At 36.5% G+C, this 17,345-nt stretch overlaps 2 protein-coding genes across 2 annotated transcripts; both read right to left on the reverse strand.

Annotated features, from left to right (window-relative positions):
- Positions 1 to 707: 707 nt before the first annotated feature.
- On the reverse strand, positions 708 to 1,799 carry LOC116182377. The gene is made up of 2 exons (XM_031502915.1): positions 1,312 to 1,799; positions 708 to 1,250 (listed from the first exon to the last, which is right to left on the reverse strand). Exons 1-2 carry the CDS (start codon positions 1,726 to 1,728, stop codon positions 708 to 710), a joined length of 960 nt encoding a protein of 319 aa, XP_031358775.1. The 5' UTR covers positions 1,729 to 1,799.
- Positions 1,800 to 3,788: 1,989 nt separating this feature from the next.
- On the reverse strand, positions 3,789 to 6,127 carry LOC116182378. The gene is made up of 2 exons (XM_031502916.1): positions 5,548 to 6,127; positions 3,789 to 5,485 (listed from the first exon to the last, which is right to left on the reverse strand). Exons 1-2 carry the CDS (start codon positions 6,125 to 6,127, stop codon positions 3,861 to 3,863), a joined length of 2,205 nt encoding a protein of 734 aa, XP_031358776.1. The 3' UTR covers positions 3,789 to 3,860.
- Positions 6,128 to 17,345: the final 11,218 nt, after the last annotated feature.

Here is a 17,345-nt window from a genome sequence, read left to right on the forward strand (position 1 = left end):
TTCAGTTGTTATTAAATTATCATTAATTACATTGTAACGCTCTCAAAACAGTCAAGGTGCTCCCGCACTCGATTCGGATTTGTACACTTTCAATTCGCCAACTAGCTTTCAGCGGAGGCTGGGCGAGTTCAAAAATAAAATGTTCGAGCGCCACAGAGTTACAATTTTTTTAAAGAGTTAAGTGTACAAAACCTTGCAACTACTGGATAACTCTGAATTCCAGTAGCCACGAGTCGTTCGCCACAAGACTGTACAGGATAAAAACAATCCAGCAACGTTTGGTGCTTTTTATTTACACAAAGCGAAAATAATAAATCATTCATAGGTACGATAACAATATAAATAATAATTAACGCTTATGATGGTGTAGCAGTTTCGTCAATAAACAGAAAATTATGTTTATCCAACACCTCTATGTTATCCAGTCATTATCATGACGAAATTAAACGAGTAAGGTATAATATAACCCACTAATGAGTTATGGACGTAAAATAACTCACTAGCAAGATAAAGTACAGGAACATTCTTTTATTAATTATTCTGACAAAATCAACACAAAAATCTAATTTAAATTCACATTGATATTGAAATTAAAGGAAATCGTTTTCTTCTTCGATGTTGCGTTGGAATCATGAAGTATGTCGGAAGAATTTTCAACAGAAACACAATCCATTTCATTCGAGAAGGAAGTCGAGGCTAACGGAATATCAACGACTTTTTTTTTGGCGCCTCCTTGAATCCTTTTTGGCTATATCGATTTTGTTGTTGACTGAATCTTGGATATAGCCTTCGGCCACCGTGGACGATTTCCATCCACCGTAGCGTTTCAGTGTTGTTATATTGGCTCCTGCGTTTGCCAGAAGAGTTGCAGACGCACGTCTCATGCTGTGTCCAGTATATGAGTGGGCTTCGGGTAGGTTCAAGAAGGAAGCAACTGCCTGGGGTACCTTAGATATGGTATTTATACCAACTGCCTGGATAGTGCATTTCTCTTTCTGGTAATTCACGAAAAATCTGCGGTGTGAAACGTTCTTGGGTCTCAAAGAAACATATTTCCTGTACAGCTCCAGAATGTTTATAGAGAATCCTTCTGTCATGATAGTAAAACTTCGTGACACATTTGTCTTCGAGTCGGGTATGGAGACATATAAGTATCCTCCCTTATCTTCAATATCATCAACTGTCAGTTTGGTGATTTCATCACAACGACAGGCACCTGATGCACCTGATATCCCCATTACCAATGCAACCTAGAAAAATACAAAACACATGAACATAAAGCTAATATATAAAGAAATTATGAATCGGTACCTTTATCATCAAGTATTTACTATCAGGTGCCTGTGTCAAAAACTTCTCTACATGTTCTCTTTCCAAAGTCTTCGCCTTTTTAGGTTTGTGAGTCCTTGCTTCATTCTTCAGATAGCTGATCAGTTTTCCATATTTTGATATGTCGACATTCTTATATACCTTCAAAGTACTTTTTACCATGGAATATTTCGTCCACATCGAAGAAGGTGCCAATTTTCTTCTGTAATTGTGGAAATAAGCCAGCATGACCTCTTCGTTGACTCCATTCAGACCTTGCTGTTCCCTCCATTCTTCAAACTGGCGGAACTCTTTGTCGTAATTGTCTTTAGATTTTCTTGGCAGCAAACTAAGACATGCTGCCTCAGCCTGTTTCATTACTTCTTCAGGAACAAAAAGGGGTTCTTGCAAATCTGCCATTATTCAGAAAATTTTCTGACTAAATTTTTTGTTGTTTATTATTCCCCATAGCAACGAATTATTGCTTTTGTATTCCATGCACTCTAGCTTTTCGCGGAACACGCAGTTTTTAAGATTTCCACGTTTTAAACCAGCTTGAGGAGGTGTTGGATAAAGTTTTGTATGGTGCACCTGTGTTAATTACAATAAGTCACTTGAGAAAATAACCCCACTCGGCCTGACGGCCTCGTGGGCTTACTTTTTTCTCGCGTGACTTATTTGTAATATAACACACTTATACCATAAATAACTATTCTTGCTTGCACACAAATTAATCAGGAAAGGTAAATGACTAACGGCGAATAAATGAGTAATTGGATGAATAAACTTAGAAGGCCCGTTATCCTTGTTCATCATAAATAATTCCTCTTAAAATTGACGTCGTTTGCTCCTTTTCGCAATTTGAAGACCTGTTAACGTCATCAAATACAATGAAAACGTGCTTTTTTCGGTTTGTTGTTATTATTTAAAACTGAAAGCTGCAGGTTTGTGTTTATGTTAAGGCTTCTCTAAAGTTGTTTAAAACTTCTCTAACTTCAAATGTAGCAGCATACACATTAAAACCCTTATTGACGTAGCAGGACTTTACTTGATACAACAATTTCACTAATCCTGTATGAAATTATATTATTCCGTATACGGATTGTAAGCTTTTCTGTTATCACCCATTTATGATGAACAAGGATAACGGGCCTTGCATGTGTAGTATATTATTATATTTAACATTCGTATTTTCTAAATTAGTGGTGAATTACTCATACTTTACAAAGCAAGTGGGTAATTGTGATTAATTAAAATTAAAGGTAAGTTGGATATTTTAATATGTATCTATCTATTAACGTATCTCTTGGCAGTGCAGACTAAAATGGCAAGGTTTATCGAATCGCAAAGAGGGGGAAGGAAGCTGATATATGAAGGTTATATATATTCCAAACATAAACAAAATGATTTGAGGATTCTATGGAGATGCGAACGCTTCCAACGAAAATGTCTCGGTCGTTTGATTTCTAATGCAGACAATTATATCTTAACGCAAGAACACAATCATGCGGCTTCTACAACTGAAGTCGAGTGTGCCGGCGTTATGAATAATTTAAAAACGGCAGCAAATGTAAAACGAGAGGCGCCTCGAAATATAGTTAATAACTGCTTGGCTGGGACGTCACAAGCTGCTATTATTAATTTGCCAAAACTAGATTCGCTGGAGAAAAAGGTGAAAAAATGTAATTTAAAAAAATATCCTCATTTTTATTTTAAGGTGACCAGAGCTAGGAAAGGAAGAGGTAATATTCCACACAACAGAGGCGATTTTGTAATTCCAATGGAACTCAGAAGTACGTTAACTGAACCACCCGAAGACATGTTGTGTTTCGACAGTGGCGAAGATGATGACAATAGAATAATTATTTTTTCTTCTCGCACGGACCAAATTCGACTTAGTAGTTGCAGCGTTTGGTTAGCAGATGGAACATTTAAAGTTTCCCCCAAAATATTTTATCAAGTTTGGGTTAGGTATTCATGGGTTGTACCGGAACAGAGTATTGTCGTTTGTTTACTGTTTACTTCCATCTAAAACAGAACAACATTATACGTTAGCTCTTAATATGTTTCTAAGTAAAATGGATGAAAATGTTGCTGAAGCAGCTTTACGCAGACCAACGCATTGCATCATTGATTTTGAAAAAGCGGAAGAAAATGCATTTCGTGATTGCATTCCTGGAATTCATATACATAGATGTTTGTTCCATTTTGCTCAAAGTAGGGTCATGGCACCGATTATTGACCAGTTAAGCACATTTCATTAAAATAATATATATAGTTCCTAAACGACTGAATTTTAATTGAAACTATAAATGGTATAAAAAGTAGTGAGGTTTTGTGGTTCTATTTAACACCGAGGTTGGAAACAAACCTTTCATTTGTCATGAGAAAAAATTTTTTGTGTGAAAAAGTACCCAACTCACCAATTATTGACCAGCAAGAACTAATATCTGACCGGAATGTATCCAGTTGTTGACCACTAAAATAGAGTAAGTAAAACCACTGTTAAACGATAAAACATTTATTCCTCAAATATGTTTCCAAATTAATATTCAAAAGACATCTTTCGCGAACTTAAATTTGGTTCGATTTCCACTGATTATAACATCCGGTGTATCCAGTTTTTTAACAAACTGGTCAACATTTACAATACTGATGTCATTTTCTATGACGTTAAACAACGTGTTACTTTCTTCTACAGGCGTAAACGCTTGTACTTCATATTCGCAGCCATACATATTTTGCACAGAGCAAACATAGTTATGATACTTTTTCTTTCCTGGAAATGCAACAACATAAAAGTCACCAATTTTAATATCTTGCTTGAGTTTTTTAGACACATTAGGGTCTTCATTTTCATTGTCACTGCTGTAGTGTTCTGATGATACATCATCCATACTCGAGCCACTCTCTTGCCATTCCTCTTCCTCACTTTCTGAGCTATTGAGATCATTGATTTTGTTTCTCCTTTTCTTAATTTTAGATGCCTTTGATTTTTTGATTTCAGCTTCTTTGGCTTTTTCCTCTTGTTTCCGTTTTCTTAATGAAGCCTTTTCTTTCTTTGCTCTTTCTTTTTCCTTTTTGATTGTTTCTTTTTCTTCATGGAACTGTAACCATTTACGTGATGTTGTTGCATAAGGCAGCTTTTCCTTCTTACTTATCTCTTTTTTTTCGGGTGATTCTTCGGGCCAAAAAATATGATCCAGGAAGGCAGCGCTAACTTTTTTTGTTCCTGATTGTAATACTGGAAGTTTTAAAGTAATATCGCTGTGAATTATAACCCGTTTTTGTTCTTTGGCTGCATCTTCTTCGCGTTCGATCAAAATGTTATTAGTCGCATCACAATATTTATTGTACCCTGCTTCTTGATTTGTGGTCTCTATGATATCTTCCAATTCAGTATTACTAGTTTCTTGGTATTCTGTTTCTTGATTTGTAGTCTCTATGTTATTTTCCAATTCAGTATCACTAGTTTTTTGGCGAGTTTCTTGGTTTTCTGTATCTAATAGTATGTTCTCTGTTTTTTGATCCTGGCACCTCTTTTTCAATTTTCTCCAAACGTAATATAACTCTTTCGCTGATTCATCACCGATCCATTCTCCCGCTTCTGCTTGTTTAAACTGTTCTCGCCTTTCACTTGATATAAGTGAGTCGAAATACAGAAAATGAGGTACATCAAAAGTGGTTGGTTTGGTGGTTTCATTTTTGGTGGAGTCTCCCAAGATCCGCGAAGAATCGCGCATACATTTTGAAAAATCCACCGCCTCAACATCAAAAGGATATAAGCCACACTTCCGAAACCCATTTTTTACGGTCTCTAAACTAATTTGCTGCACTGATTTTTCCAACAAAATTGGAAAAGTGGCCTTATTCACTATTTTGTTGTTGTTGCTTTTTTTCCACTCAGAAACAACATTTTTCCATTTACATTTTAATGGAAAAAACAACGACACGTCGGCAGGCTGTAAAATGTGTGTTGCATTTGGAAGAAGAGCATACAGGAAAATGCCATTTTCACCACAAAATTTGCTTAAGCAATAAGTTAAGTGCGATTTGTGCCCATCGAGTATGTATAATATAGGTAACTTTATACCCTTGTTTCGTAACTGGGGCAATAAGGTGTTGGCCACGTAACTGAAAAACGTCTCACTAGTCATCCAGCCCTTTTTTGAACGACCTGAAATAAAAAATAAGATGTAGGTAAAAACCTTTTTAAGATGGAGCAATGAGACAACATACCAATGACCCACTCAGGATTTGTGTTCCTCACAATTTCTGCCGGAATCCTTTCATACGGGTAAACAATCATAGGAGGGTATATTTCTCCATCGGCGGATATGGTAAATAAAGAAGTGATACATTCTTTTTCAGATCCAGATTTCACTTCATAAAAGTTTTTCATACCACGGGGACCCAACACAAGTCCCGTCTTTGGGTTAGTGGCAAAACCTGACTCATCGGAGTTTAAAATTCTCGTCGGATCACTTACGATATCCTCGGCGTTTTCTTCAATTAGGTATGTTCTCACTGAAGCATGCCACGCTCTTATTGATGCCTCAGTAACACACGCTCGCGCTCCATTAATAGATTCGGCATGTCGTTGAGTAATTTCCGGATGACGTTTTAAAAATGATGAAAACCACTTTTTGCCAGGCACTCCATCACGAAATTTGTGAACTCGATCATCGTTTTTAATAATCTCGCAAACAGTTTCACAAAGAGATGTTTTGTTAATAGGGAACCCCTTTTTAGCATTAGCGAGAAGCCACCTAACTAAAAGATCTTCCTCTTCTTTAGAAAGGATGGTAGGAGGGCCCATTTGTCTCGTTAAAGAAGATCTGCCTTTTAATTTGTTTATTAGGGTAGAATGAGGTACACCGTACAATCTTTCAGCTTGTCGAATGGAGCAGACATTATTTGAAATGTCATTGATAGCTTGTTGTAATTGTTCTTCGCTGTATTTGAAAAAACTCTTCTTCATTTCGCTGAAAATAAAATAAATCCGTTGACCATCAGAAAACACCAATAGTGGACCTACCTTGACCATGCGAAAACACTAATAATTGACCACTATATAATCGTGGTCAACTACTAGATTCATTTGAAAACACCTTATTTTTATAAACTAAAACGCATTCTCTACACTTATTCAAAGGTATAAAACCAACAAAGACACAAAATCTTGAATTCCTCTCAAACACCAATCGTTGACCAATTTGGACAACTACTGGTGTTTCACAAAATATTAAATTCTAGTAGTTGACCACCTATTTTTTTACAACAAAAAGGAAAAATTTAGCTACCAGCAAATACAACATTCTTTAATTTATATCTGAGGTTAATACTATGTCAACTAGTTTGTTAAAAAAATAAATACATTGAGAGATGATTACAGATAAGTAAAAACGAGCATACCTACTCACCACGCTTATAAGCACTGTCACTTGTTGAACGCCGTGTTAATGTAAATTTTTTTACCGACTCAGAATTGCCATCTATTGCACAAATTTCAAACTATAATCGTGCTACCTACTAAAGAAAGAGTGAGAAAGAAATATGAAATCATTGCATGTGAGCAGGGTGTTACAGATTCCTTATTTTCGGGCATTAAACATAATTTGGTCAACTACTGGGTACTGGTCAACTACCAGTGCCATGACCCTATATGGAGAAATATTCAAAGGCTTGGAATGCAAGTCCGCTATGCTAATGATGCCGAATATAATAGTAGCCTTAGAAAATTTACTGCATTATCTTTTTGTCAACCGGAAGACGTGTTAGCTCGATATGAAAACTTGGCTCGCGTATTTTTGGGAACATTTGGTAATACGGATACCCACCAAGACTTCTTGGAATATTTTGAGAATACGTGGGTGGGAAGAGCGCATAGAAATCCACGGTTTCAAATAGATATGTGGAACTGTATGAATGTGACCGAAATTTCACTTCCATGTACAAACAATAGCGTTGAAAGCTGGCACAGTGCTTTGCAATACAATTTTGGCTGCCAGCATCCCAATGTGTGGAAGTTTTTTGATGGATTGCGCACAGAACATGTAAGGTCTAATGCCATATACATAAAATTAAATGCGGGCGAAAATTTGCCGTTATATTCCAGGAGAGAATATCAGCAAGCTAATGATCGCTTACTGAACATCCCAAACGAATACGAAGAGAGAACTGAAGAAGACTTTCTTACTGCGTGTTTACATTATGTTGCCTTTTAAACTTGAACGTGCATATATTTTATTGTTTTCAATCCTTTTAATTTTATTATTTTTTTATATTTTTATAAAGTGTTTATTGACGTCTTTATGTAATATATTATTATCCAAGGAACACTATTATTTTCAGTAAAATATGTTGTACGTAGCTGTACTTTTTTTTCCATTTACTCTTAATATTATGCCTAAAAGGTAGGTAGTTAGACTTTTGAGATTAGGTACCTGCTCCAGCTAATCGAATTTTATAATGAAATCCCGGTCAAAAGCAAAGTAAAGAAAATTGAATTACTTCAAGTGAAATTTTAAACATGATCACTTTTAGTCTACCTTTCACAGTTTAACTGTTGATCCAAATTTTCATTATAAAATAATGAGGGGAGGAAACTGAACAGTTCTTACACATGTTGAATATAAATAAACCTTGAGGATCCAAAGGGGTATATTATGGAGTATATAATGCGGTAGATATTCCCTCGGGTGCAGACAAACGTGTCCCCAGATGCCCACATGTGTAAAATTTCCCGGGTATGGCGCACCCTATGTAAGAATTATCGGTATGAGTTGTCCTGGGCATGAGTTGTCCTGGGTATGAGTTGTCCTGGGTATGTGGTGTCCGGGTATGAGTCGTCCGGGTATGAGTTGTCTGGGTATGAAACGTCCCCGACCCATTTTTCTTAATTTTAATTTATTAATTTTTATGGGCAAGGTTCATCCTTATTGTAGGCAACTCAATTTTCTTCCTATAATTCTGACAATGACCCTCAGGTTATCTTCATTTTCGTATAGGTAGATTATGGGAACAATTTCACTTTTACATTCGACATTGCTTCGTAATTACAAGCACTAAGACGACGATCTTTAGATTTTGATTGTGGGTAGCTTTTACCGAAAATTGTACATTCCTCAAGACTCGGATTTTTGGAGTAGAGGGTCTGCAGCAGTTTTTCTGGATTGGGTAATTGCTATTATTTTTGGATTGAGGAGCATTTTAATTGGATTCTTCCGATCGTTCCTCATCTTACGGATTTCCGGCTCTAAAGAGCAATCAATTTTTAAGAAGATATCTACGTCAGCCCTAATTCTGTTAGGGGTAAGTTCTGTGTTCTTTTTATATATATCTTCAGTGGTAAGGCACTTTTGGTAATTCCCATTTAGTTTTAGTACGGGGCTAATCAAACCAATTAAGTTCGTGACGATTACACACCTGAGTTCCATTGGTCTTGGCGCTATCTTCAAGGTGAGGTCAAAGGGGACATTCCATCGACGGTCAATTCAATCCTATCAGCAGTCAGCGTGGGATCAAGGTTGCCATTCCAATAAAAGGGTGTTACAGCGCAGCCAGTAGATAAGTTGCACTCCTTTATAACACATTTTGGGAAGAGTGTTAATTAATCACTTGTACATATTTGAATTTGTTATCTGATTGTTTGTATAGTAGCTAGTAGATTATTGCTTGGGAATTTAATAACCAGCTTGAGTAGTAGCTTGGGTAGTAGTTAGCAGTAGCTTGCATGAAAATATATTCCATTAGACATTTTGCCATCTGCACGCTTGCATACCTACCGAATTCATTATCATTGCTTTACATTACCGATTATACAGCTGTACATTGTACGGTGGGCTAGGTTGCGTTATTTGAGTATTCTTGTTGAATTTATAATTTAGAAATCTACAGCAATTGCTTTGGGTTTAGGGGTACGTGGTTCCAGTAGCTTTGGGAAGGTTAACAGGTAGCTTTGCTCTTTGTAGTTGTCCAGGTCTCAGAGAGGGATCGCCGTACACCGGAACGCTGGTAATTCTAAGTTTATTCATCCAATCACTCATTTATTCGCCGTTAGTCATTTACCTTTCCTGATTAATTTGTGTGCAAGCAAGAAACATAATTTTCTGTTTATTGACGAAACTGCTACACCATATAAGCGTTAATTATTATTTATATTGTTATCGTACCTATGAATGATTTATTATTTTCGCTTTGTGTAAATAAAAAGCACCAAACGTTGCTGGATTGTTTTTATCCTGTACAGTCTTGTGGCGAACGACTCGTGGCTACTGGAATTCAGAATTATCCAGTAGTTGCAAGGGTTTGTACACTTAACTCCGCTGGAAGCTATAGTAGTTGGCGAATTGAAAGTGTACAAATCCGAATCCAGTGCGGGAGCACCTTGACTGTTTTGAGAGCGTTACATTATCCATCTCTGCTTATTACCATAAAATTATCCCTATTCTTATTCCATTCCCTTCTGAATGTAAGTGACGATATGGATAATATTTGGTAAGTTACAAAATTAAATACACAGTGATAAAATGTCACCTGAAAAAACTTTCGAGGGTATAAAATTGTTTGCGAACTTTAAATAGGGATCATCAAAATTAAATCGCGTTTTAATTTGCTTGCATAGTTCAATAAGGAAGTCCAATGCTCGCAGTCTAAAAGAATGTAAATCGTTTTGATTTAAATTTGGTGTTTCTAAAACAAAGTCTTCTAATTTCACCCAAAATAAATAGTGTCTAGTTCCCTGTAATTACGTGATTGGTAACTTCAATGTGCTTGATATCGGTGCAGTCGATTACTTCCTTTTTTATAAATGAATTTAAAAGCACTTTATAAAAGGAAGAAATCCTTTGCAACAGATAAGGAACTTTTGCGCTTTCTGATTGAAATTCTAAATTTAACTTGGTGATCATTTCTAGAACGTAAGATAAAAACAAGAAATAAAGTTTAAATGCAGGGTTTGATAGAGCGTTTAAAAGTTGTGTTGCGGCCGGCAAACCGTCCTTGAAAAAATAGCGTTAACGGATTCCAATGTTGTAATATTCTATCAACAACCGTCTGTAAAACAAATTAAGATTTATTTTATTCGTGCGTTTATATTCCTTACCTTCAATGAAAGCCACCGTGTTTGGCTTGGATAGAGCATTTTATGCGACTTTTCTTGGGCATAAATTTGGCATTCGAATAGCTGATGTAATCGTTTGCTACTATATGCAAAATATGAATAAATATCTCTGGCAAACTGTCCCACAGTACTAGGTAGCTTTTTTGCTGCATGAGAACGTGCAAGGTGAAGCGAATGGCAGGAGCATCCGTGCACAAAAACATTGCGCACTACTTCTTTTACAGATAAGCAAGCAATATAATGCGCTGTGCTTCAAAACGTTTGGGCACTGCATCGTAAATAATGCGCAATGCATCACATAAAATGTGTTGTGCTAAAAAATAAATGCACAATGCACGAAAATAATTGCAGAACGCCATTAATTTTATGCGCGATGCATTTTATTAATTGCATTTGGCACATGTATTTTTGCACTATGCTTTCAATAAATTGCATTAGACATAGTTTTTATTTATGTAGTACCTATATTAGCGTATTACACACATAAGGAGAAAAGATTGTATGTCTTATAAACTTAAAAAAAACAGAAAGGTACCTAGTTTAATTATGAAATGTAATATGTAAATTATGTTGGTACAAAGGAAACGTTTATGTAAACCTACATTATATTTATGTGGAATAGAAATCATAAATGTTTCAAAACTACAATATAAAAATTTGTTAGTCAAATCTGATTTCGTTATATGCTTTATTTAAATATTCTCGCATATGATGGTAGAACCTCAGAAAATCCTGTTCTTGAAGCGATTCCAAGATAGTTTCAAGTGCTTCTATCACATTATCGCCTGTACGTGGCTTTGGTCGAAGATGTATATATTTTGACTTTATCATTGAAAAAACTTCTTCTATCGGGTTAAGTAGAGGGGAGTAAGGAGGTAAATATCTGTGCCTAACATTATTTTCCCTAAAGAAGTTAGAGACATCATTGGCATGATGGATGCGGGCATTGTCCATAATTATAATATCGTCTTCTATTTGAGGCAAAGCAACAGTTTCAAGAAAAGTTTTGTAATCGTTAGAGTTAATAGCTCCAACTCTTGTAAAAAATCCAACCAATTGCAAGTAAAAGTGAGATGTTGGTACCTCTATTTCCAGGAACTTCTACTGACGGCGTGATTCCTGGGGAAGTATACCCATATAAAGGCCCTAAATGTAGGTTAAATCCTGATTCATCAATAAAAATCATGTTATCATCATTCACGGCTGCCATTGCGGTGGCATACATTTTTCTAGCTTGAATATGCGCCCGCGAATTTCGTTCATGTGGAATTTTCTTTGCTCTTTTTTTCTTGTATGAATGCTGTTTTAGCACTTTTGCAACTTTATTGCGATTGCATTTCAAATGTCCTGGAAGTCTTTCTATAATCTGCTGAATGGTCAATGTACATTCTTGCAGCAGTATATTCTCTATAGGCGTCCCATAACTCTCCATTGTTGTTTGGTTTTCTTCCTTTCTTGTTTAGTTCAAAATTTCGCAGAGGTCCATCAACAAATTCGGACCTAGTGTGGGAAATGAATTTCTGCGCTGAACGAAGACTTTCACCAGTGGCTTCCATAATATCTTTTGCACTTCTGCCACTAGCATAAAGTTTTCTAGCAACATCAAGTTTTTCTTCAGTAAAACAAACATATCTTCGTGGCATTTTCACAATTTCACAAATAATTCATAAACTGTCATGTACCTTACATGCGCGCGCGTGTGCTGTTTTACATAAGCTACATACTAGATTTTATTATAAACGCATTTATTTGGATGCATTATGCAAAAATTATGGTGCAAGCTGCAATTAATAAAATGCATCGCGCATAAAATTAATGGCGTTCTGCAATTATTTTCGTGCATTGTGCATTTATTTTTTAGCACAACACATTTTATGTGATGCATTGCGCATTATTTACGATGCAGTGCGCAAACGTTTTGAAGCACAGCGCATTATATTGCTTGCTTATCTGTAATTTGGCCTGGACTCCTTTTGTTCAGTGATTAACGCAAAACTATTCGTCGTGCGTTAATTACACGGTTCGGTTGTAGAATAAAAGTCTAAAACCCTTAAAATTCTTCTATTCTAATTTATACAGACCTTTATAAAAATAATCGTTTCTGTCACGTCAAAAACTTTATTTATCAATGCCATCTCATATCTAATCAAATATTAATTAATTCTAGGTGTCTCTGACACCTTTAATATTCCCAATCATTACATTAGCGTTATCAGCGCTAAATCCAATTAAATTTGTCATATGAATGTTTTTACTTATTAATAATTGTTGCACACTATGAAATAAAGACTCGGCTGTGGATGATTCGACTTCAATTAGATCTAAAAATCGATTTTTGACGCTTCCTCCTTTCCAGTACCCTACAATGACCACTAAACTTTTTTTTTTGTGGAAATGTCAGTAGTTTCATCGATGATAACCGAAAACATACTCTCTTGAAGATCGCGAGAAATTTCTCCTTTAATATATGGAGACAGAACACCGACAATTATTTGAGTCGCCTTCTTTCTCTTCATTGATATATTTTTTGCAATGTCCGAATCCGTGAAAACATTTTTACAAAAAATTGGCAAGCTGTCCATTAAGAGAAAAACAAAATTCTTTTCAATCGAATTGCTAACGTCTAAGTGAAAGGTTGTGAAAAGTGTAAGTTTGAAATACTTCGTGATAACCTACAACTTCGCTCTGTGCGCATTTGATATATTTTTCACGTTGTCTTACTGAAATATTAGAACATCAATTAAACATTAATTGCTAAAACAACGGCAACCGCCCTCGGACGGGCCTGCCTCTTAAAAGCGTGCTATTCATACTAATCGTACGAACCCGGAAATGACTAAAAATCTAAATAGTACCGACAAGAACACTAACACTACCAATCTGCTCAAGCCAGCAAAACTATTTTATCAAGACGATAGAGAAGCTGAAAACATGAATGATAACGATGACAGTGATTCTCAAAATAACAGGAACTCGAAGCGAGGCCGTTCGTTGTCGCCGTTTGATGATGAACCAAACAAACGCTATCTATTTGACCCGCAAAAATTAATCTCAAACAACAAATATCATGCATTAAATGTTGAAATAACTGACTCACCTACACAACCCGAAGCAACTACTTCCACCAAAAAAAGCAAAATCCCACCTATATTTCTGCACGGACCAATCTGTTACCAAGAAGTAATTAAGGACATTAAAACAATCACAGACGACTTTACCACAGTTAACGTTGGACAAATGCTAAAAATTAATTTGAAGGATGCAGAAGACTTTAGGTCGCTAACCGCATATTATGACGGTCACAATCTCAACTACCACACTTATAGAAATCCAGAAGAGGCCAACCTATCTGTTATAATCCGAAATATACCTATTTCAATTCAAGAAGAGGAAATTAGGCAAGAATTGGTTTTTAAGGCTCTACCAGTAATTCGAGTAACACGCCTCTACAACAAAGCCAAGTATCCGATTCCAATATGCGCAGTACAACTCGAGCCAGGTGAGAAATCTAAAGATATATTTAAACTAACTCGTCTTTTCTATTGTGTAATCACAATTGAACCACGTAAAAAATCACCTGACATTCCACAATGCCAAAGATGCCAACGCTGGGGACACACTAGGAACTATTGTAAATTACAACCCCGATGCGTGAAATGCACTGGTAACCACCTCTATTCAGATTGTACAAAACAAAATGAAGTAAAACCACAATGCGTGAACTGTGGAGGTGACCACCCAGCAAATTTCAGGGGATGCCAGTATTATCTCGATCAAAAAAACAGACGCAAACAACCGCACAGCGCAATAGTATCGCCGAATAGAAGTTACAGCAATGTAACTTCATCCCAGAAAAATGACAACGGCTACCAACCAAACCCAAATATGACAGCTACTAACTCTCACCCCAATTCTCTAATTCAATCAATAATCGATCTAATAACCCCTTATCTTGATCAAATAAAATCCTTTATATCACAGGTTGTAACGTCCATAATCTCCAATGGATTTAAATAACCTATTACCCATAGATCACTTAACACTCGCAAATTGGAATGCGGATGGTATTAGCAAACAAAGAGGTGTACTTATAGATTTTCTGTCCAGGCATAAAGTCGATGTCATCTGTGTCAGCGAAACCCATCTATTATCCCAAACTGTTTTTTCAATACCTGGATACTGTATTTATCGTGGTGATAGACCTGAACAGGACGGATATGGTGGTACTGCAATTGTGATCAAGAAAAGTATCAAACATCACGAAGTAATCCTTCCGCCGCTCGAAAATCTTGAAGCATGTGCCATTAAATTATCACTAAGCAACAATGAGGAAATAGTGCTAGTTGCAGCTTATCAATCTCCAAGTCGAAGGCTAATTCCACAGGATCTCAACCACATTTTGGATATTAGCCCATCAGTCGTAATTTTAGGAGATCTAAACAGTAAACACACCGCATGGGGATGTCGAAAAACTAATCCGAATGGCACTCGTTTGTACTCCTTTACTTCAGATCACCCTGTACACGTATACGCACCAGATGAATACACTTACTTTCCTAAACGATTTGATCACCAACCAGATATCCTTGATATCTGCTTACTGCATAACATCTCCAGACCCATACATCAACAGGTAATAACTGAAATGGATTCAGATCATCTTCCGGTAATCCTAACCTTTCGAAGGCGACCATTCTTAACAAAAGGGCTCCCAAAGCTAACTCACAATTTGGTCGATTGGAATATCTTCAAGTATCACCTTGATCAGAATCTTAAATACACTCCAAATCTATATACAGCTGAGGGAATTAATCGTGCAGTTGAGAACCTAACGTCGTCAATCCACAAATCTGCCAGAATAGCTAATAATAATGCAATACGGAAATCGGTTAACCTCCAATTACCAATTTTTATTCAAAATCTAATACAAGAAAAACATCGTACTAGGAGACTTTGGCAAAGAACAAAACAACTAATTTACAAACACGAACTCAACCAACTAACGCATCGAGTCAAATGGGAGATCGACAACTACAGAATATCGACTTACAGGCGGTATATTAGTGATCTAGAACCCAACGATCCAACGATGTGGCGCGCCGTTAAGAGAATTGATAACAAAAAATCTTCAATACCACCTCTCAAGATTAATAATACTGCATATTGCAGTGACTTTGAAAAATGCGAAGCACTTGGTAGCTACCTAGAAAATGTACTAACTACTAATATTAAACTTACTAATGCAGCATTTACGGATCTGACGGAACAAACTGTTAATCAACGCATACCACTTCCTTCAGATAATATGATAAATACAACAACACCCGCTGAAATTGCATCGCTGATCAAACAATTACCGAACAAAAAATCTCCTGGTCCAGATCTCATCACCAACATCATACTCAAGAATCTCACTGGAAAATGCTTATCACATATCGCCTCGCTTTTCAATGCCAGTCTTGCTACGGGATACTTCCCTACTGCCTGGAAGCATGCCCATGTCATACATTTTAAAAAACCTGGAAAACCGGGCCACTCACCTTCGTCCTACCGTCCCATAAGTCTGTTGAGTACCATCTCTAAATTGTTAGAGAAAGTTATTCATGCCCGCATCGATGATTACCTAAGACAAAAGAATATACTTCCAGAGTTCCAATTCGGATATCGCTCCAAGTACTCTACTAGCCATCAGCTTCTTCGAATCACAGAAAGTATAGTTCAAGGCTTTGAAAGCAAGCAATATACTGCTGCAATATTTTTAGACGTCGCACAGGCATTCGACAAGGTTTGGCATGCGGGCTTATTACATAAAATGCTAGAACTTGAATTTCCAAACTACATCATCAACATTATATCTTCCTTTCTATGTGATAGAACGTACTCTACCAAAATCAATTCAACACTTTCAAACATCAAGAGTATTAGAGCAGGTGTGCCGCAGGGGTCTGTACTTGGCCCTTTACTCTTCAACATTTATACTTACGATATTCCTGTCCCAGTAAATTGTTCTCTTTCCATGTTTGCTGATGATACAGCCATAGTAACACACAGTTCTGATTTGGATACAGCCATCGGGGCTCTTCAACAAGCCGTAGATGAAATTAGTAGCTGGTATAACCGATGGAACCTACTACTCAACGAAACGAAATGTGTCACAAAAATCTTCACATTAAGAAGGTACAGCAATCCAAGATGCATTCAAATCAATGGCAGGCAAATACCGTGGAATCGCAAGGATCAAGCTGTTAAATACCTTGGCGTACACTTGGACCACAGACTAACATGGGGAATACATATAAACCTAAAGTTGAACGACGCACATCATAAATTAAGATTGCTATACCCTATACTAAATAAGAGCTCACCATTGAAAACTGAATGTGCGGTATTGATCTACAAATCAATCCTGAGATCAGCCCTGATGTATCCTTGTCCAATTTGGGGGACCGCATCAAACACTCACCTGCGTAAGTTGCAAACGTTCCAAAACAAGGTGTTAAGAATAGCTACCGATGCCCCCTGGTTTGTGCGTAATGCTCAAGTCAGCCGCGAACTCAATATTTCTCCAATTAGTGCATTCATAAAAACCACAACAACAAAATTTCTTCATGATCTGAGAAACTGTCCGGGTTCAATTTATTACGCACTTGGTCAACGATCACAAAACCTTAGACTAAAACCCAGACTTCCACAGGATATCCTACTTGATGACGGTGATTAAAAGTGTTCATAGTTAGATTACTATTACTCTTATTTATTATTTTCTTATTAACATCTTATATTATATATTTATTTATTTAGTTAAACAATAATTTTAAACTAGCTGTGTATGACCCATGTGCGCCGATCCAGTTAATATAATATATATAAAAAAACGCTGGAGTCAATGAATATTCTTCAACATGTTCAACAA

Source organism: Photinus pyralis, unplaced genomic scaffold (genome assembly GCF_008802855.1).
Source record: "Photinus pyralis isolate 1611_PpyrPB1 unplaced genomic scaffold, Ppyr1.3 Ppyr1.4_unclustered_Scaffold5045, whole genome shotgun sequence".
NCBI classification, from domain to species: Eukaryota; Metazoa; Arthropoda; class Insecta; order Coleoptera; family Lampyridae; genus Photinus; species Photinus pyralis.